This window comes from Tamandua tetradactyla, chromosome 3, assembly GCF_023851605.1.
Source record: "Tamandua tetradactyla isolate mTamTet1 chromosome 3, mTamTet1.pri, whole genome shotgun sequence".
In the NCBI taxonomy this organism is placed as follows: Eukaryota; Metazoa; Chordata; class Mammalia; order Pilosa; family Myrmecophagidae; genus Tamandua; species Tamandua tetradactyla.
Window position 1 is genome coordinate 42,236,788 of NC_135329.1, and position 22,876 is coordinate 42,259,663.

The window sequence follows — 22,876 nt, forward strand, 5'->3', positions numbered from 1 at the left end:
ATGCCTCTCCCAAAAGATGAAGTCACTGCCACTTTTCATTTAAAAGTTTTGTTGCTAATCACTTCTGGAAAATCCAAAATGTATACCTGGTTGTTTAGAGTAGTAAAGTAATAAAGCTTAGAAAATTTTCACAGAAGCTTACAGTTCTGGACCTTTAAAAAATGTATTTTTAAATTACTCAACTAATATATAAATATATATTTGTTGTGAAAAAATGTAAGCCATACTGAAGAGGGTTGAATAAAAAGTTTTTCTAGAAAAGTTAATTTGCTGGGTGGCAGGAAATAAACAATAAAATTTTGATAGAGACTATCAAATTGTCTTCCAAAGTTTGTACTAATTTATGCCCCTATGAATAGTGTATGAAAATTTCCTTACCCCTTTTGTACATTGGCTGTTAATTTTATAAACATTTGCATAATGTTAATTTTCATTTCCCTTATTACAATGGAGTTGAGTACCTTTTCATATTTTATTGCTTGAGTCATTTCTGAAACAGGAAATAAAAGTACCTTTGAATTTGGAGCATTGCCTCCATTTGAATTTTGGTGAGGGTCAGGAGGACGCTTTGCTTTAAGATGTGTCCTCTGATCCTCACACTTTCATATCCTTTCTGAAAAATACCATCAGGAAGGACTAGGGACCAACTTGCTTCCATGACTTCCAGGCTGGGTGACAGCTGGGATTTACTACTTTCACTGTGAAATATACTTGTAATTTATCTTGGCTAAAAAAAAAACAATGATATATTGTCAAAAATGCCTATAAAATTATTTATTGCCTATAAACTACATTATACACCTTATACTTTATTTTTTTACCAATGGTTAGAAAACCCTTAAAATCCTTTACACATTATTTCTGAAGATTTTGCCACATGCCCTGATGCATTGTCTGTTTCAGGCATCTACTGCCTGTTTAATGAATATAAGAGATGCAATCTGCAATGTTGAAGAAAGGTCAACTAAAGCCCATAATTGCATTCCAATAATTCCTGTTTTGATTCCAAGGTGGTTGGTTAATGGCTGAGATTTGGCTTAGGTCAGGTATACCCTTGATTCTATCTCTCTTAGACCACAGTCTTTTTAAAAAAAAATTTTTTTTTTTTTTTTTACATGGGCAGGCACTGGGAATCGAACCCGGGTCCTCTGGCATGGCAGGCAAGCATTCTTGCCTGCTGAACCACTGTGGCCTGCCCATAAAAATTTTATTAAACTGTTTAATAAGACAATTACCATTGTCAAATATTTACCTAAATTATGTGAACTTGAATTCTTAAAACATTAGATTTGGTTTCTCTAAGAATACCTAATTTTTTTTACATTGAATTTATTAGTGGTTCAATTTATGTAATTTCTAGGTATTTTAGAAATATTCCATTTAAAGTGCTTATCTTTTTAAAAAATATTTTTATTGGCAAATTTTTACACACATACAGTCCTTCCATAGTATACAATCAAGGGCTCACAATATCATCACATAGTGGTATATTCATCACCATGACCATTTTTAGAACATTTTCATCACTACAGAAAAAGAAATAAGGAAAAAAAAAACCATATACTTCCCATATATACCTTATCCTTCCTTCTCATTGACCAGTAATATTGCAATCTACCCAAATTTTTACCCTTTATCCCCCCCTTTAGTTATTTTTTATCCCTATATATTTTTTACTCATCTATCCATACCCTGGATAAAAGGAGCATCAGACACAAAGTTCTCCTAATCACATTGTAAAAGCTATATAGTTATACAATTATCTTCACCAATCAAGGGTACTGGAATATAGTTCAACAACTTCAGGCACTTCCCTCTAGCCACTCCAATATACCATAAACTAAAAAGGGATCTGTATATAATACATAAGCATAGCCTCCAGGAAACTTTATTTCTCAGCCACTGAAACTTTATTTTGTCTGGTTTCTCTTTTTTCCCTTTTGGTCAAGAAGGCTTTCTCAATTCCATGATACTGCAATTTTGGCTCATCCCAGTAGTCTTGTCCCACATTGCCAGAAAGATTTATATCCCTAGGAGTCATGTCCCATGTAGCCCGGAGGGCAGTGAGTTCACCTGCAGAGTTGGCCTAGTGAGAAAGATGGCACACCTGAGCAACAAAAGTGGTTGTCTGGAGGTAACTATTAGGCATAATTATCAGTAGGCTTAGCTTCTCTTCTGCAGGAATCAGTTTCATAGAGGCAAGCCTCAAGATCGAGGGCTCAGCCTATTGAATTGGTTGTCTACACTGCTTGTGAGAATATCAGGAATTCTCCAGATGGGGAAGCGCAATACTTCCTCCTTTCTTCCCAGTCCCCCAAGGGGACTTTGCAAATACTTTTTTATTCTCAGCCCAAATTACTCTGAAATATATTGGGGCATCACACTATCCTGTACAAACCAACAAGCTTTTGTGCCCTATTCAAGATTCCATGTAATTATGGTGTTCAACTAAACCAACCACACAAGTTAAATTAGATAATGCTTACCCAAAATATAAATTTCATACCAAATAAACTGCAAATAAACTAGCCAGCTCATTTACAAAACTAATCCATAAACACTTTATTTCTTGATTCTTATAGGGCTTACCATGACATCACTGGGCACTTGAGCATTGATTTTTTTTTTTTTTTTTAACATTCTACGTTCCCAAATACATTATAAACTCTTTGAGGATAGTATCACAGATTTAGCTCTGTATATTACCGCATATGCAAACAATAATCCTTTAATTAACAACTGCAAGCCCACACCATGATGGGTGGGTCTGATCTGAGACCTCAGAGTCACGGAATCTTGACATAAATTTCCCTCCATAGGCTCACAACTAACAGACCTAGGAATGAACTAGTTTTTTCCTCAAATAGCTACTCTTAACTCATCCACGTGGACACTGCAATGTAGTTGAAATATTTCTTATAGGAGCTGAATTATTACAGAGAGTAGATAAAAATGCCCGTGCACTAAATGCCAATTTTCTGCGTAAATGAGCAGGCATTCTGGAATCATTTTCTGAGTAAATAACCTTGGGAGTCTGGTGCTACTAGGTTTTAAGTCACTATTCTAAAGTGCTGAGGGGCGGAGGGGGCTTCTGTGCCACTGACTTTGTTACCCCACTTACTCTCTAGCAGTATTCAACTGTCTCCAACTGAACCTGAACTTTTCCTGTGTGAGCTCGCCCACATAGGCTCCACCTAGGCAGGGGGCATGAGCTTTGGTACACTGCGCGGCGAGCACGAGGAGAGGTCATCACCCGTCCCCGAGGGGCGCGAGCCGCGGGCATGCGCGTGCGAGTAGTGCTGCGGCCGGCCTCCGGCGTCCCGGCGGCCCCGTTGCCGTAGTAACAGGAAAGCCCGGAGCCGCTCCTCCCGCCCCCTCCCCTCCCTCCGCGCCGGCCGCTCTCTGGGAGCTAACATGGCTGAGCCCACCGGCCGGCGGCAGAGGCAGCAGTTAGCACTGGGGGCAGTTGGGGCAGCGGCGGGCGGCGGGGGCCGAGCGCAGGTGAGGTGGGCGGCGGGAGCGGCCAGCAACACGGCTGGGGGTCCAGGGTCGGGAGGAGCCCCTCCTGGGCCGCCTAGCGTGTCTGGAAGACTGCGGGCCGCGCGTCGAGCTCGGGCAAGGGGCCCGGGCCGACGGAGGCCCGTGGGGCGCCAGAGGCTCCGCCGGGAAGGGGGCGCGCACCCGCACTTGGCTCGGTCCCCGCACGTCGCCTTTGGCTTCAGCTCAACTTTGTTCCTTGCCTGTGTCTTGGGACAGGAGTCGTAAACCCCGAGCATCCACCCGTTCGCCAGCACCCTGCCGAGGAGAGGGGAGAAGACAGACCCCAACGCCCGGAGACCCCGCCCCGGAGCATGTGGAAGCTGAGCAAGAGCAAAGTGCTTCTGGACGACTCCCGCGAGGAGGAGGACGGCCTGCGGGAGGGGAGGCCGCCGCCGCCGCCACAGCCCGCCGCCGCGCAGGTAGGGCCGGGGGCCGCGCCTGGCTCGCCTTTTCTTTTTTAATTTCGGTTTAGAGGACCGAGAGCCCTTGACAGAGGAAGCTGAGATTGTCATGGTGCGCTTTGCCGACCAAAGGAACTTCCTTCCCCGAGTCCCTGCCTTAGGGCTCGGCCGACGGAGGCCCCCTCCAGCGGGGCTCACGGGGGCTCGGGGTCGCGGTGCCGCGGGCAGTGCTCGCTTCGCGATGACTCTGCAGTTCTAGCTCTGGCCCCGGTGCCCTCTTCCTCCCCGCAGAGTGGTGTGGGGCGGGGACGTCGGGGGGCCGGCTTGGTGGTTGTTCCTATGGAGGGATCCCCGGGGTCCAACCGTGGTGCTGCGAGCCTTGGGAAGCTTTGCAGAAAAGTGGTGCAAAATGAAACATCAGTGTAGGAGCTATCCCGTTCGAGGCGCAGTGGGATGGGCGCATCGCCACCCGTTATAGTTATGATTACAAGTGGCAGAGTTAGACAGGAAATTTAAAAAAACAAAACAAAAAACTCAGATAAACCCTGTTTTTACCGTTGTTCTTTCTCTGTGCAGTTTATTTTATCCCGGTATACTTTCAGTGTCACTCCCCCACTGCCCCAGTTTTAACAGGAAATTGTATACCGGTGTACTTATCTTATTATAAGCAGTTAAGGGAATTCACTGCCTCTTCTACATAAGCTTTTATACGCTTCTTTTTAAATGCATAATGCAGTACCTGGAGAATGGGCCAGTTTTAGGTTTGTGAAGGGGTGGGGTGGGGGGAGTCTGGGGGGCGGGGAATACACCTCCAAAGCATTGTCTTAATTTTGGCATTGGCTTTTTTACCACCCATTGCTCTTCTTTCTTCGTTGAGTCATATGATGGAATATAAATTACCGTAGCGATAGATACTCTTGCAGACTGCAACATTTTGAAGTTCAGTACCACGACAAGTGTTCCGAGGTGCGGTGCCTGATAATTGTTGTGGAAATCAGAAAAAAGTCCTGAATCATTGTAAGTTGTAAGGCTTGTTCATTGCGATGAGAAAGCTTTAGATGATCATAGCAAAATGTCAAATGTGGCAACAAGTATTTTCTTTTCTCCAACCTTTGATTTTCTCCAGGAAGAAAGCTGATGCTTTTTATAGAAAAAGTTGAAAGGCTTTGGTGTTACAGGTTTAGAGATATGCTTGGAATGTTTAAAAATTTTTTAATTAAAAAGGATCCCAGGTGGATCCTGTATGTGTTACATGTGCTTCTGACCTGCCCCCTTGTTTTTCCACTGCAGTATTTTTTTCATGTGCATTGAAATTTAGGTCAGAAATTCAGCATTTTTTTTTAAAAATAAAAGTCATGTAACTTCTCTTTCTTTCTTTTTCTTTTTTTTTGTTAAATATTTGGAAACTTTCTCCTGATGCTGTTGAAGTTGCTATGCAAGTTAATGATTATCTATATCTTCTGAGGACCTGTACATAGTTCATGAGATCGTTTCTTCCCCAACTGGATCAGAAGAGCTCTTAGGGACTGAAATTGCTTCATCTTGATAGATATTTCTTATAGGAGTTAAATGCAGGTTCCCAAATCATGTAAAAGGGAATTGGTTATCTTAAGCATTTAAATATGGTTACTATCCGAACTTTAAATCAGTCTTTGGTAATATTAGTCCTTACCCTACTTTTTATTTTTAAATCTCAGAATGTTATGGTTACTCTTAATAGCAACTCTCTTACATGTAATGGTGAGAATTTTTATGTGATGACTGAGTTACCTGAAGAAGCTGAAAATAACTGATTATCCACAATGAGCAATACTTTTGTTTCAGGATGGACTCTGCTGAAAAATTTAAGTTGATTCTTCAAATGTTCTGCTCCCCTTGTCTCCTAATGATGGCTAGAGCTCTTTTCTTCCTCTAAGATTTTATTTTGAAAAATTTTTAATTTGCAGATAAGTTGGAAGAATAGAATGAGCACCCACAGCTCCTTCACCCATATTTGCTAAAGTTTTTCTTACGAGTTTTGGTTTACAGAGTTATCTACATCCTGCTTCTAATTGTAGTTTTTATATTATTTAATAAGGGTTCCTATAGTTTAATGTTTAAAGTTGAAATAACTTTGTTATGGGAGAACATTTTTGTTAATTGTGACAGGTTGGTTGTACTCTAAATTTAGTAAATTCCTTTGAAAAGATTGACCTTTATCCAAAGCCAACCACTCTTAGAATTAAATTATAAAATTTATGACAAATCTATCATAAAACTTCTGCCTACAAAATTTTATTTTAAGGTTCAGAGAGGTAGGAATACATGAGTAGGATTTAATGAATCTCTTAAATTTCCTATCATATTAGAAATCTCAATTCTGTTTCATTTTTAGTCTTTTAGTCCCCATTCCCGCTCAAAGAATAGATTAGCAGATTTGTTATTAAACATGCAGCTTGACAGTACACTTCGCATTATTCTAAAGAAAGTTTATAACCCTATCTGTTGTGTTTAACTTCCTTGAAAATCAGGACAAACAGCTATAATATTTACTGCGTTGTATTATTTTTTAAAGAGAAAACATAGCTTAATGTTGAGTTCCCTATAAGTTTGAAATGTGAGGCGTTTAAATTCTTAACTTGAATTTAAGAGATATTTAAAACTATTACTAAAATAGCTTTACCATTATAAACAATAAATTTTCCTGAGTTTCTTTTTGGGCTGTTGGCCTTTTTTTTTTTTTTAATCTTAAATGCATGTCCATTTTGTAATAAAATAGAACAGAGAAATTTATGAGGAAAATCATTCGTTGCTATTGTTCAATAAGAAGATACTTAAACATGTTTTAATGAAGCTAATGTTTATTTAAATTTAAAGATAAAGCTGGTATGCATATGGTAAAATATTAGGAAATACGAAATGGTAGGCCTTAATTTATTCCTCTTTCCATTGGGAATCGTTAAGTTTTTTGCATGTCCATTCATAGAACATACATGCATGAAACACGTTTCAAGAATACATTTCTGGGAGGGCCACGATTGCTCAGCAGGCAGAGTATCTTCCCTGTCATGCTAGAGACCTGGGTTCGATTCCTGATGCCTGCCCATGTGGAAAAAAAAAAATTACTTTCTCATAATACGTGTTTTTCTGCACCTCAAATTGTTGTCTTAATAATATGTGTATATTGGAGAGCTTTCTGTTTTATCATTGTTAGGTCTACTACGTTCTTTTTTAAGGCTGTATGGTATTAATTGGTATAAGTGGATGTGCCAAAATTTGTCTAATTGGGCCTTTTCTGATGGATATTGAGATTGTTGAGCCATTTTTTTTTACATGCCCCCCCCCCCCGAAAAAAAAGTTTTATGCAAATAGCAGAGGAAATACTGATAAGTATGTATATAAATACAGGTTTGTGCTCATTGATCACTTACTTCAAGACTGTATTACATAGGGATTTAGCTAATTTTAATACCTTTAATAACAAGCCTTAGAGTTTTTTACATATTTCCTTTTAAAAAGTTTGCAAGGTTTCTATTCTGTAGGCATTGCAGTAAAAATATCAGGGAGCATTTGAGGTGTTTATTAACGAGTCTTGAAAAAGAGACAAACCAAAGGTTAGTAAAACTTTAGATTACACGAAATCATTCTCTTCTGCCATCATGAGAACTGAGTTGAAGTCTACTTTGGTGATATTTGGAGTAAGTTAGATTGTTGTTGGTTTCTTTAGGCTACTAAATCTGAAAAATAAATGTTCTAAGACTAATGTTCTTTTTGGAGGATGGTTTATTGGAAAGAACATAGGCCGTTAGGATAGGATGTGGGCTTTCCTCCATTCGGTTCCTTTCCTCCAATATCTAAACAATTTGTTATTTTCCCTTATTTCCTTAAAAGAAGTGCAAAGATACAATCTTTTCTTACATAGAAATTAACATACTGTAAACATTATTTTACAGCTTGTGTTCCTCACTTAGCAGTAAGTTTTAGATCTTTCCAAATTGGTGTATAAAGAGCTTCCTCATTTCTTCGTGTGTATTTGAACATTGTATTTCTTTGTATGGAGATGGGGATTTTTTAGTCTCCTCCTGATGGACATTTATGAGGTTACTTCCATTCTTTATTACAAATTTAGAGCATATGTTATTTTGCTTATCTGTGCCTTAATTCCTAGAAGTGGAATTGCTGAGTCAAAGAAAATGTATGTTTGTAGTTTTGATCAATAGCTGTAAATTGCCCTCCCAAGGAGATTGTACTAATTGACATTTCAACCAACAGTGTATGAGAATGCCTTTCACCATAGTCTTGCCAAAACAGTATGATATTGTTTGTTATCAAAATTTTCTAATGGATGAAAAGTTGTAGTTCAGTATGGTTTTAATTTGTAATTCTCTTAGTCATGATATTGAATAGCTTTTCATATGTTTACAAGCCTAAATGAAGACTTCTAAAAATTTCTCCACCAGTAGTTACCACATCATTTTAACATTCCCATGAAAATATAGTTTGGAATTTAGACTGGACCTTGGTTTCTGGTAGACCAGGTTGAGTCCTATCTCTGCCATTTGTTAGCCATGTAACCTTACACAAGTCACGTAATCTATCTAGGCTGCTTTTTTTTTTCAACTGTAAAATTGAGATAAGGATAGTCAATACTAATATTTATTGTTTTGTTCTTATGCATTGTTACAAGCCCTTGACATGGATTAGAGTCATCATTTGACAGTTGAGGAAGCTAAGTCACGGAGCTGTAGGGTAACTTTTCAAAGGTCATTCAACCATAGGCAATGGAACCATAATTCAAACTCTGTCTCCATAGCCAGCATCTGTAAACCAAGCCACCCTGCCTCTGTGAAATAATTATAGCACTTACCCAAATGAGTTATTATGGAAAGTAAATTAAATCATCAATGAAAAACCCTTAATACTATTCTCTGACAAATAGAAACACCAAAAAAGTAGCTCTTATTATTAAATAATAGCAATATTAATATGTTTTTACTAAGTTATAATAGTGCTTTATCCTCCCCTGAGGTTCTTTGTTAGCACTTTAGAGTGAACTTACTGCCCTGGCTGACTCAGCCAGTGGGGTGCAAATCCCATAGCATATTGCCTGAGGGGAGGTAGTAATGGTGAGCCCAAACATCAGGACAGCTGCATTCAATTAATGAGCTGACCCCCATGCATTTTTATTTTCAGAGAGCCCTTACTTATTTCTTAAGAGCCATCTAGACTCTAGACTATAAGTCAGTCCACAAAAGACAGGACTTCATGTTCACTGTTGTGTCCCTAATGCCAGTCACATAGCTAGTGCTCAGTAAGTACTTGTGAAATGAAAGGATTAGCACAGGATTTTTCCCCCCTATTATTTATTTATTTATTTATTTATTTTTATTAATTAAAAAAATAAACTAACACAACATTTAGAAATCATTCCATTCTACATATGCAATCAGTAATTCTTAATATCATCACATAGATGTATGATCATCATTTCTTAGTACATATGCATCGATTTAGAAAAAGAAATAGCAAGACAACAGAAAAAGAAATAAAATGATAATATAGAGAAAAAATAAAAATAAAAATAAAAAATACAAAAATATATAAGAAAAAAACTATAGCTCAGATGCAGCTTCATTCAGTGTTTTAACATAATTACATTACAATTAGGTAGTATTGTGCTATCCATTTTTTTTTTAGAAATCATACCATTCTACATATGCAATCAGTAATTCTTAACATCATCACATAGATGCATGATCATCGTTTCTTAGTACATTTGCATCGGTTTAGAAGAACTAGCAATATAACCGAAAAAGATATAGAATGTTAATATAGAGAAAAAAAATAAAAGTAATAATAGTAAGAACAAAACAAAACAAAACAAAACAAAAATCTATAGCTCGGATGCAGCTTCATTCAGTGTTTTAACATGATTACTTTACAATTAGGTATTATTGTGCTGTCCATTTTTGAGTTTTTGTACCTAGTCCTATTGCACAGTCTGTATCCCATCAGCTCCAATTACCCATTATCTTACCCTGTTTCTAACTCCTGCTGAACTCTGTTACCAATGACATATTTCAAGTTTATTCTCGAGTGTCGATTCACATCATTGGGACCATACAGTATTTGTCTTTTAGTTCTTGGCTAGACTCACTCAGCATAATGTTCTCTAGGTCCATCCATGTTATTACATGCTTCATAAGTTTAGTCTGTCTTAAAGCTGCATAATATTCCATCGTATGTATATACCACAGTTTGTTTAGCCACTCGTCTGTTGATGGACATTTTGGCTGTTTCCATCTCTTTGCAATTGTAAATAACGCTGCTATAAACATTGGTGTGCAAATGTCCGTTTGAGTTTTTGCCCTTAATTCCTTTGAGTAGATTCCCAGCAATGGTATTGCTGGGTCGTATGGCAATTCTATATTCAGCTTTTTGAGGAACCGCCAAACTGCCTTCCACAGTGGTTGCACCATTTGACATTCCCACCAACAGTGGATAAGTGGGCCTCTTTCACCACATCCTCTCCAGCACTTGTCATTTTCTGTTTTGTTGATAATGGCCATTCTGGTGGGTGTGAGATGATATCTCATTGTGGTTTTGATTTGCATTTCTCTAATGGCCAGGGACATTGAGCATCTCTTCATGTGCCTTTTGGCCATTTGTATTTCCTCCTCTGAGAGGTGTCTATTCAAGTCTTTTTCCCATTTTGTAATTGGGTTGGCTGTCTTTTTGTTGTTGAGTTGAACAATCTCATTATAAATTCTGGATACTAGACCTTTATCTGATATGTCGTTTCCAAATATTGATTCCCATTGTGTAGGCTGTCTTTCTACTTTCTTGAAGTTCTTTGATGCACAAAAGTGTTTAATTTTGAGGAGTTCCCATTTATTTATTTCCTTCTTCAGTGCTCTTGCTTTAGGTTTAAGGTCCATAAAACTGCCTCCAATTGTAAGACTCATAAGATATCTCCCTACATTTTCCTCTGTTTTATGGTCTTAGACCTAATGTTTAGATCTTTGATCCATTTTGAGTTGACTTTTGTGTAGGGTGTGAGATATGGGTCTTCTTTCATTCTTTTGCATATGGATATCCAGTTCTCTAGGCACCATTTATTGAAGAGACTGTTCTGTCCCAGGTGAGTTGGCTTTACTGCTTTATCAAAGATCAAATGTCCATAGATGAGAGGGTCTATATCTGAGCACTCTATTCGATTCCATTGGTCGATATATCTATCTTTATGCCAATACCATGCTGTTTTGACCACTGTGGCTTCATAATATGCCTTAAAGTCAGGCACTGCAAGACCTCCAGCTTCGTTTTTTTTCCTCAAGATGTTTTTAGCAATTCGGGGCACCCTGCCCTTCCAGATAAATTTGCTTATTGGTTTTTCTATTTCTGAAAAATAGGTTGTTGGGATTTTGATTGGTATTGCATTGAATCTGTAAATCAATTTAGGTAGGATTGACATCTTAACTATATTTAGTCTTCCAATCCATGAACACGGTATGCCCTTCCATCTATTTAGGTCTTCTGTGATTTCTTTTAACAGTTTTTTGTACTTTTCTTTATATAGGTTTTTTGTCTCTTTAGTTAAATTTATTCCTAGGTATTTTATTCTTTTAGTTGCAATTGTAAATGGGATTCATTTCTTGATTTCCCCCTCCGCTTGTTCACTGCTAGTGTATAGAAAAGCTACAGATTTTTGAATGTTGATCTTGTAACCTGCTACTTTGCTGTACTCCTTTATTAGCTCTAGTAGTTTTGTTGTGGATTTTTCCGGGTTTTCAACGTATAGTATCATATCGTCTGCAAACAGTGATAGTTTTACTTCTTCCTTTCCAATTTTGATGCCTTGTATTTCTTTTTCTTGTCTAATTGCTCTGGCTAGAACCTCTAACACAATGTTGAATAATAGTGGTGATAGTAGACATCCTTGTCTTGTTCCTGATCTTAGGGGGAAAGTTTTCAATTTTTCCCCATTGAGGATGATATTAGCTGTGGGTTTTTCATATATTCCCTCTATCATTTTAAGGAAGTTCCCTTGTATTCCTATCCTTTGAAGTGTTTTCAACAGGAAAGGATGTTGAATCTTGTCAAATGCCTTCTCTGCATCAATTGAGATGATCATGTGATTTTTCTGCTTTGATTTGTTGATATGGTGTATTACATTAATTGATTTTCTTATGTTGAACCATCCTTGAATACCTGGGATGAATCCTACTTGGTCATGATGTATAATTCTTTTAATGTGTTGCTGGATTCGATTTGCTCGAATTTTGTTGAGGATTTTTGCATCTATATTCATTAGAGAGATTGGTCTGTAGTTTTCTTTTTTTGTAATATCTTTGCCTGGTTTTGGTATGAGGGTGATGTTGGCTTCATAGAATGAATTAGGTAGTTTTCCCTCCACTTCGATTATGTTGAAGAGTTTGAGGAGAGTAGGTACTAATTCTTTCTGGAATGTTTGATAGAATTCACATGTGAAGCCGTCTGGTCCTGGACTTTTCTTTTTAGGAAGCTTTTGAATGACTGATTCAATTTCTTTACTTGTGATTGGTTTGTTGAGGTGATCTATGTCTTCTTGAGTCAAAGTTGGTTGTTCATGTCTTTCCCGGAACCCGTCCAATTCCTCTAAATTGTTGTATTTATTAGCGTAAAGTTGTTCATAGTATCCTGTTATTACCTCCTTTATTTCTGTGAGGTCAGTAGTTATGTCTCCTCTTCCATTTCTGATCTTATTTATTTGCATCCTCTCTCTTCTTCTTTTTGTCAATTTTGATAAGGGCCCATCAATCTTATTGATTTTCTCATAGAACCAACTTCTGGCCTTATTGATTTTCTCTATTGTTTTCATGTTTTCAATTTCATTTATTTCTGCTCTAATCTTTGTTATTTCTTTCCTTTTGCTTGCTTTGGGATTCGTTTGCTGTTCTTTCTCCAGTTCTTCCAAATGGATAGTTAATTCCTGAATTTTTGCCTTTTCTTCTTTTCTGATATAGGCATTTAGGGCAATAAATTTCCCTCTTAGCACTGCCTTTGCTGTGTCCCATAAGTTTTGATATGTTGTGTTTTCGTTTTCATTCGCCTCGAGGTATTTGCTAATTTCTCTAGCAATTTCTTCTTTGACCCACTCGTTGTTTAGGAGTGTGTTGTTGAGCCTCCACGTATTTGTGAATTTTCTGGCACTCCGCCTATTATTGATTTCCAACATCATTCCTTTATGGTCCGAGAAAGTGTTGTGTATGATTTCAATCTTTTTAAATTTGTTAAGACTTGCTTTGTGACCCAGCATATGGTCTATCTTTGAGAATGATCCATGAGCACTTGAGAAAAAGGTGTATCCTGCTGTTGTGGGATGTAATGTCCTATAAATGTCTGTTAAGTCTAGCTCATTTATAGTAATATTCAGATTCTCTATTTCTTTATTGATCCTCTGTCTAGATGTTCTGTCCATTGATGAGAGTGGTGAATTGAAGTCTCCAACTATTATGGTATATGTGTCTATTTCCCTTTTCAGTGTTTGCAGTGCATTCCTCACGTATTTTGGGGCATTCTGGTTCGGTACGTAAATATTTATGATTGTTATGTCTTCTTGTTTAATTGTTCCTTTTATTAGTATATAGTGTCCTTCTTTATCTCTTTTAACTGTTTTACATTTGAAGTCTAATTTGTTGGATATTAGTATAGCCTCTCCTGCTCTTTTCTGGTTGTCATTTGCATGAAATATCTTTTCCCAACCTTTCACTTTCAACCTATGTTTATCTTTGGGTCTAAGATGTGTTTCCTGTAGACAGCACATAGAAGGATCCTGTTTTTTAATCCATTCTGCCAATCTATGTCTTTTGATTGGGGAATTCAGTCCATTGACATTTAGTGTTATTACTGTTTGGATAATATTTTCCTCTACCATTTTGCCTTTTGTATTATATATATCATATCTGATTTTCCTTCTTTCTACACTCTTCTCCATACCTCTCTCTTCTGTCTTTTTGTATCTGACTCTAGTGCTCCCTTTAGTATTTCTTGCAGAGCTGGTCTCTTGGTCACAAATTCTCTCAGTGACTTTTTGTCTGAGAATGTTTTAATTTCTCCCTCATTTTTGAAGGATAATTTTGCTGGATATAGGAGTCTTGGTTGGCAGTTTTTCTCTTTTAGTAATTTAAATATATCATCCCACTGTCTTCTAGCTTCCATGGTTTCTGCTGAGAAATCTACACATAGTCTTATTGGGTTTCCCTTGTATGTGATGGATTGTTTTTCTCTTGCTGCTTTCAAGATCCTCTCTTCCTCCTTGACCTCTGACATTCTAACTAGTAAGTGTCTTGGAGAACGCCTATTTGGTTCTAATCTCTTTGGGGTGCGCTGCACTTCTTGGATCTGTAATTTTAGGTCTTTCATAAGAGTTGGGAAATTTTCAGTGATAATTTCTTCCATTAGTTTTTCTCCTCCTTTTCCCTTCTCTTCTCCTTCTGGGACACCCACAACACGTATATTTGTGCGGTTCATATTGTCCTTGAGTTCCCTGATACCCTGTTCAAATTTTTCCATTCTTTTCCCGATAGTTTCTGTTTGTTTTTGGAATTCAGATGTTCCATCCTCCAAATCACTAATTCTATCTTCTGTCTCTTTGAATCTATCATTGTAGGTATCCATTGTTTTTTCTATCTTTTCTACTTTGTCCTTCACTTCCATAAGTTCTGTGATTTGTTTTTTCAGTTTTTCTATTTCTTCTTTATGTTCAGCCCATGTCCTGTTCATGTCCTCCCTCAATTTATCGATTTCATTTTTGAAGAGGTTTTCCATTTCTGTTCGTATATTCAGCATTAGTTGTCTCAGCTCTTGTATCTCATTTGAACTATTGGTTTGTTCCTTTGACTGGGCCATATTCTCAATCTTCTGAGCGTGGACAGTTATCTTCTGCTGCTGGCGTCTGGGCATTTAGTCAGATTTCCATGGGTGTCAGACCCAACAAGGTTGTAAGATTTTTCTGTGAAATCTCTGGGTTCTGTTTTTCTTATCCTGCCCAGTAGGTGGCGCTCATGGCACACGTTTGTCTCAAGTGTTTGGAATGGATCCCGCCGGTCACTGATCTCCGCGGCCTGGGGATTTCCGATCCAATTCTCCCCGTTGGTTCAGGGGCCGCCCATGGTGGTGGCGTCAGCTGCCGCGGCTTGAGGGGACCCTGTGACTGGTCGTCGGCTGCAGCGGGTCCGGGGATTTCGCCACCGGACCAGGAAGTCGCCCGCGGGGGAGGGGCGTCGGTCACCGGCCGCTGCTGCCTGGGGAGTTCCCCACCAGACCAGGAAGCCGCCCGCGGGGGGTGGGCACAGCGGCTTGGATAGCCCTCTGATCTGAGACTCGTAGCCGCGGACTCGAAGCCGAGACTCGAAGCCGCCCGCAAAAGAGGGGCGCCGGCCGCCTTGGCTTGGGAAACTTGCCTCTCCGAGACTCAGCCGGCCCGGGAAGGAGGGAGGGAGTAGCTCCGACCGCCGCAGCTGCCGCTGCTTGGGAAATCGCGCACCGCTCGGGGATCTCACCGCAGCCGAGTCTCGCAGTCAGACTAACCAGTCTAGACTGGGGTACGCTGTGTGTCCATTCCCTGCCGTAGCCCCGGGAGCTGTTCTGCACTGTTTCAGTTCACCTAGTAGTTGCTTTGGAGGAGGAGGAACTAAGACCAAGAACGCTGTATTTTTTAATAAGACTTTCTCGTAAACCTACAACTTCTTAGCTCTCGCCCGCTCCGACTCCACTCCGACCCCGACTCCGGGTAAAATTCGGACCCAAGCGTCTAGAGTCTGCGGGGCCAAGGGCCCCCCTATTATTTATTTATAATTCATATTTTTTACTTACCTGTCCACACCGTAGCTAAAAAGAGCATCAGACACAAGAGTTTCACAATCACACAGTCACTTTGCAAAAGCTATATCATTATACATTCATTTTCAAGAAATATGGCTACTGGAACGCAGCTCTACAAATTGAGGTACTTCCCTCTAGCCTCTCTAATACATCTTAAACTAAAAAGGGGATGTCTATTTAATGTGTAAGAATAACCTCCAGGATAACCTCTTGACTCTGTTTGAAATCTCTCAGCCACTGACACTTTATTTAGTCTCATTTCTCTCTTCCCCCTTTTGGTTGAGAAGGTTTTCTTAATCCCTTGATGCCAAGTCCCAGCTCATTCTAGGGTTTCTGTCCCACCTTGCCAGGGAGGTTTACACCCCTGGGAATCGTGTCCCACGTAGAGAGGGGGAGGGCAGTGAGTTTGCTTGCCCTGTTGGTTGAGAGAGAGAGGCCACATCTGAGCAACAAAAGAGGTTCTCTGGGAAAGACTCTTAGACCTAATTTTAAGTAGGCTTAGTCTTTCCTTTATGGGGATAAGTTTCATATGAATGAACCCCAAGATGGAGGGTTTGGCCTATTACTTTGTCCCCACTGCTTGCGAGAATATCAGCAATTCTCCAAATGGGGAAGTTGAATTTTCCCCCTTTCTCACCATTCCCCCAAGGGAACTTTGCAAGTACTTCTTTTTTTTTTTTTTTTTTAAATTTATTTATTAATTAAAAAATAAAGAAACAAAATAAAACAACATACATAATCAGTAATTCACAATATCATCACTTAGTTGCATATTCATCATTTCTTATAACATTGCAAATACTTCTTTATTCACTGTTCACATCACTTTGGGATTTATCGGGGCATCATTGTGGACAAACCTACAAACTGTCATGCTCTACTCATGGTTCCATGTATTTACAGGCGGGCAATGGTGACTCAATGGCAGAGTTCTTGCCTGCCGTATCTGAGACCCAGGTTCAGTTCTTGGTGCTTGCCCATGGGAAAAAAAAGAATTAAACTTTTAGATTGAAAATGTGTTATTCTTAAAGAGTGTAAAATCCTAATTGATAAGGTTTACTTTTATTGGTTTTTTTACTAGATCTTAAGGTGACATGACTTAGACTGTTTTAAAAATATCGCTTTTAGACTGTTTTAAAAATATCGCTGCTCGTCATTACATTTGAGTTAATTTCAATATGTGAATCAAACTGAGTATCATTCAACATGGAGTTTAACTCAGTTGTCTTGTTTTAAGACTGTCAAGCGAATTGTCTCTCACCTTGCTGAAAGCTTCCTGAGATAGATAGGTGCATTGTCTACTTAAGGTGAGCTATTAGGTGTTTATTGTATTTGCTTTAAGTCTGGTTTTGGGGAGTGGGTGATATGTTTAGGGGCTAATAAAGCCCCTCAGCCTTAGGGATTAAAAGCCAAAGACTGAGCTTTCATCTTTTGTTCCAGAATGAATCAAGATTCAGATGAGAAATAGCCACAAGATTTTGTAAACTTTGTTGTTTTCCCCTCTGCTCTTTATGTTATCCCTATCTACTCACAGCGGGTAGTTCATTTTATGTTCATTTATTGCACATTGAGTATGAATGCTTCTGTGTATCAGTGTTGTGCATAGTCTGATAAACCAAAAGTTTCTGCTCTTGGAAGCATGCACTCTTGTAGGGGATACTGTGAGGGAAGATTGTTTCTTACCTTTGTTGTTTTTTTTTTTTTTATAAAAGCAGAAGAGAGGAGGGGTGGGTGGCATGTGCTACCAAAGACTAGGAAAACAGAATGAATACATGGAGAACTTTGAATATTGGTTTGAATTGCAGGAGAGAGGACCTGGGCCAAGTAGGAGAAAGAGTCCTTAGGAGGTCCTAAGGTGGGCTTTTTGCTTTTCAAGATACAAATAAATGTTTGTTACAGAAAAAAACCTGGTTTAGAATTATAATCTTGTAGATGGAAGTACAGTGTTGTATGCAGAATTTTTATTAGGTAAAAAGGTGGCAGATATTAATCAGTTCTGCCATTTGAAGGGTAGCTCGAATTCTCTTATGATTGCTTGCTATCACCTCCCTGTTCTCAGAGACATAGCAATTGAAATGACGCCAGTTAATAACCCTACAATGGCCTCTTAAGTGTACAGGTGAAAGGAAGAGTCACACATCTCTCACTTGAAATCAAAAGCTAGAAATGATTAAACTTAGTGAGGAAGGCATGTTGAAAGCCAAGATAATGCTCAAAGCTAGGCCTCTTGCACAGTTAACCAAGTTATGAATGCAAAGAAAAGTTCTTGAAGGAAGCAGAAAGTACAACTCCAGCGAATACGTTAGTGATAAAAAAGTGAAACAGCCATATTGTTGATATAGACAAAGTTTTAGTGGTCTGGATAGATCAAACCAGTCCCAAACCAGTTACAACATTCCATTAAGACAAAGCCTAGTCCAGAGCAAGGCCCTAACTCTCTTCAGTTCCATGGAAATTGAGAGCAGTGAAAAAGCTGCAGAAGAAAAGTTTGAAGATAGCAGAGGTTGGTTCATAAATGCCATCTCCATAACATTACAGTATAAGGTAGAGCAGCAGGAGCTGATGTAGAAGCTACAGCAGGTTATCCAGAAGATCTACCTAAGATAATTGTTGAAGGTAGCTACACTAAAGAGCAGATTTTCAGTGTAGAAGAAAAAGCCTTGTGTTGGAAGTAGATGCCATCCAGGACTCTGTAGTTTGCTAGCTCCTGAAATGCGATATACCAGAAAAAGAAGGCTTTTAAAAAAGGGTGAATTTCCCAGCCAATCCCAAAGAACACCTAGGGCAATATATAAGATTCCACAAGGGTTCCATGCACTAGAGTAGCTTTCCAGAAATCTACACTGTCCAGAAAAATCCCTGGACCAGGTAAGTCCTGAAACCTAGAGGACCAAGCCTCTCTAGAACATTGGATAGTTCCATCTTCCTACCCCATATTAGTGACAGATCCTTCCACTGTGAAAAAGTTAGAATGGCCATAGCCCAAACACCCCTAAAAAGAGTAGGATACAAAGATCAAAGGTGACGGTGGAGTTATACAGAGAAGATAAGATTGAACAAATGAATATGAATGCTGAATTATTAAATTACCTCTTTTAGTCTCCAGTATTTTAGAGCAGCTAGAGGTAAAAACCTAAAATTGTGGAATTGTAACCCATGTCAAACTTTGAAATATGTTCTACAATTAATTGCGGTGCTGTGCTTTGAAATTTATAGCTTTTTTGTATATATGTTATTTTTCACACAAAAAAAGAAAAAAAGTCGATTGTGATGATAAAAAAATACTTAAGCTTTCAAGCTATATTCTGGAGTATCTGGAAGGAAACATCTGAGAGGATCATGTCCTAGTTTGCTAGCTGCCAGAATGCAATATACCAGAAACAGAATGGATTTTAAAAAGGGGAATTTAATAAGTTGGTAGTTTACAGTTCTAAGGCTGAGAAAATGTCCCAATTAAGACAAGTCTGTAGTAATATCCAACCAAAGGCATCCAGGGAAAAATATCTTGGCTCAAGAAGGCCAATGAAGTTCAGGGTTTCTCTCTAGTGAGAAGGCACATGGTAAACACTATCATATTTTCTTTCTCATCTGGAAAGGCACATGGTGAACATGGTCAGGGTTTCTCTCTCATCAGGAAGGGCACGTGGCAAACATGGTGTCATCTGCTAGCTTCCTCTCCTGGCTTCCTGTTTGATGAAACTCCCCGGGAGGCATTTTCCTTCATCTCCACAGGTTGCTGACTGGTGGCCTCTGCTTCTTGTGGCTATGTCATTCTGCTCTACTCTCTCCAAATATCCTTCATTCTCCAAAATGTTTCCTTTTTTATAGGACTCCAGAAACTAATCAAGACTCTCCCAAATGGATGGAGACATGCCTCCAGCTAATCCAGCTTAACAACCACTCTTGATTAAATCATATCACCGGGGAGATGATCTAATTACAGTTTCAAACACTCAATAAATGGCTGCCTTTACAAAATGGGATTAGGATTAAAACATGACTTTTCTAGGGTACATACATCATTTCAAACCAGCACAGATTGTATGGTATCCCATGACAAACTCTGGGATCTGTCCTGTAATTGTTTTTTGAAAAGTACTTTGGGACTTTTTCAGTCTCCTTGTTTTGTATATATCTATACTATAAAAAAAAGTTTAAAAAAAAAGGAATTTTTTTTTTAAATTGATACCTCTTTTATTTATTTTTTTTATTAATTAAAAAAAGAATTAACAAAACAATTAGAAATCATTCCAATCTACATGTACAATCAGTAATTCTTAATAACATCACATAGTTGCATATTCATCATTTCTTAGTACATTTGCATCGATTTAGAAAAAGAAATAAAAAGACAACAGAATAAGAATTAAAACAATAATAGAAAGAAAAAAAGCAAAAAAAACAAAAGCAAAAAACCTATACCTCACATGCAGCTTCATTCAGTGTTTTAACATAATTGCATTACAATTGGGTAGTATTGTGCTGTCCATTTCTGAGTTTTTATATCCAGTCCCGTTGTACAGTCTGTATCCCTTCATCTCCAATTATCCCTTCTCTTTTTTTTTTTTTTTTAATTAACGGAAAAAAAGAAATTAACCCAACATTTAGAGATCATACCATTCTACACATGCAATCATTAATTCTTAACATCATCACATAGATGCATGATCATCATTTCTTAGTACATTTGCATTGGTTTAGAAGAACTAGCAACATAACCGAAAAAGATATAGAATGTTAATATAGAGAAAAAAATAAAAGTAATAATAGTAAAATCAAATCAAAACAAAACAAAACAAAACAAAAACCTATAGCTCAGATGCAGCTTCATTCAGTGTTTTAACATGATTACTTTACAATTAGGTATTATTGTGCTGTCCATTTTTGAGTTTTTGTATCTAGTCCTGTTGCACAGTCTGTATCCCTTCAGCTTCAATTACCCATTGTCTTACCCTGTTTCTAACTCCTGCTGAACTCTGTTACCAATGACATATTTCAAGTTTATTCTCGAATGTCCGTTCACATCAGTGGGACCATACAGTATTTGTCCTTTAGTTTTTTCCTGGATTCACTCAGCATAATATTCTCTAGGTCCATCCATGTTATTACATGGTTCATAAGTTTATCTTGTCTTAAAGCTGCATAATATTCCATCGTATGTATATACCACAGTTTGTTTAGCCACTCTTCTGTTGATGGAGATTTTGGCTGTTTCCATCTCTTTGCAATTGTAAATAATGCTGCTATAAACATTGGTGTGCAAATGTCCGTTTGTGTCTTTGCCCTTAAGTCCTTTGAGTAGATACCTAGCAATGGTATTGCTGGGTCGTATGGCAATTCTATATTCAGCTTTTTGAGGAACCGCCAAACTGCCTTCCACAGTGGTTGCACCCTTTGACATTCCCACCAACAGTGGATAAGTGTGCCTCTTTCTCCGCATCCTCTCCAGCACTTGTCATTTTCTGTTTTGTTGATAATGGCCATTCTGGTGGGTGTGAGATGATATCTCATTGTGGTTTTGCTTTGCATTTCTCTAATGGCCAGGGACATTGAGCATCTCTTCATGTGCCTCTTGGCCATCCGTATTTCCTCTTCTGGTAGGTGTCTGTTCAAGTCTTTTTCCCATTTTGTAATTGGGTTGGCTGTCTTTTTGTTGTTGAGATGAACAATCTCTTTATAAATTCTGGATACTAGACCTTTATCTGATATATCATTTCCAAATATTGTCTCCCATTGTGAAGGCTGTCTTTCTACTTTCTTGATGAAGTTCTTTGATGCACAAAAGTGTTTAATTTTGAGGAGTTCCCATTTATTTATTTCCTTCTTCAGTGCTCTTGCTTTAGGTTTAAGGTCCATAAAACCGCCTCCAGTTGTAAGATCCATAAGATATCTCCCAACATTTTCCTCTAACTGTTTTATGGTCTTAGACCTAATGTTTAGATCTTTGATCCATTTTGAGTTAACTTTTGTATAGGGTGTGAGAGATGGGTCTTCTTTCATTCTTTTGCATATGGATATCCAGTTCTCTAGGCACCATTTATTGAAGAGACTGCTCTGTCCCAGGTGAGTTGGCTTGACTGCCTTATCAAAGATCAAATGTCCATAGATGAGAGGGTCTATATCTGAGCACTCTATTCGATTCCATTGGTCGATATATCTATCTTTATGCCAATACCATGCTGTTTTGACCACTGTGGCTTCATAATATGCCTTAAAGTCAGGCAGCGCGAGACCTCCAGCTTCGTTTTTTTTCCTCAAGATGTTTTTAGCAATTCGGGGCACCCTGCCCTTCCAGATAAATTTGCTTATTGGTTTTTCTATTTCTGAAAAATAAGTTGTTGGGATTTTGATTGGTATTGCATTGAATCTGTAAATCAATTTAGGTAGGATTGACATCTTAACTATATTTAGTCTTCCAATCCATGAACACGGTATGCCCTTCCATCTATTTAGGTCTTCTGTGATTTCTTTTAGCAGTTTTTTGTAGTTTTCTTTATATAGGTTTTTTGTCTCTTTAGTTAAATTTATTCCTAGGTATTTTATTCTTTTAGTTGCAATTGTAAATGGGATTCGTTTCTTGATTTCCCCCTCAGCTTGTTCATTGCTAGTGTATAGAAATGCTACAGATTTTTGAATGTTGATCTTGTAACCTGCTACTTTGCTGTACTCCTTTATTAGCTCTAGTAGTTTTGTTGTGGATTTTTCCGGGTTTTCGACGTATAGTATCATATCGTCTGCAAACAGTGATAGTTTTACTTCTTCCTTTCCAATTTTGATGCCTTGTATTTCTTTTTCTTGTCTAATTGCTCTGGCTAGAACCTCCAACACAATGTTGAATAATAGTGGTGATAGTGGACATTCTTGTCTTGTTCCTGATCTTAGGGGGAAAGTTTTCAATTTTTCCCCATTGAGGATGATATTAGCTGTGGGTTTTTCATATATTCCCTCTATCATTTTAAGGAAGTTCCCTTGTATTCCTATCTTTTGAAGTGTTTTCAACAGGAAAGGATGTTGAATCTTGTCGAATGCCTTCTCTGCATCAATTGAGATGATCATGTGATTTTTCTGCTTTGATTTGTTGATATGGTGTA

General features: G+C 38.3%; 1 protein-coding gene across 4 annotated transcripts in view; it reads left to right on the plus strand.

Annotated features, from left to right (window-relative positions):
* The window catches only part of TDRP (testis development related protein), a 182,231-nt gene that overhangs the window by 104,670 nt on the left and 54,685 nt on the right, over positions 1–22,876 (plus strand). Inside the window, exons 1-2 of one of the 4 annotated variants that reach the window (XM_077153018.1) lie at positions 3,343–3,501; positions 3,757–3,959. The exons of 1 other annotated variant lie outside the window; for it this stretch is intronic. In XM_077153018.1, the coding sequence (XP_077009133.1) occupies positions 3,852–3,959 (108 nt within the window). In that variant the 5' untranslated portion in view covers positions 3,343–3,501; positions 3,757–3,851. Of the gene's footprint in view, positions 1–3,342; positions 3,502–3,756; positions 3,960–22,876 lie in introns of those variants that run through there. 2 more of the 4 variants (XM_077153020.1, XM_077153019.1) reach the window with 2 other exon arrangements.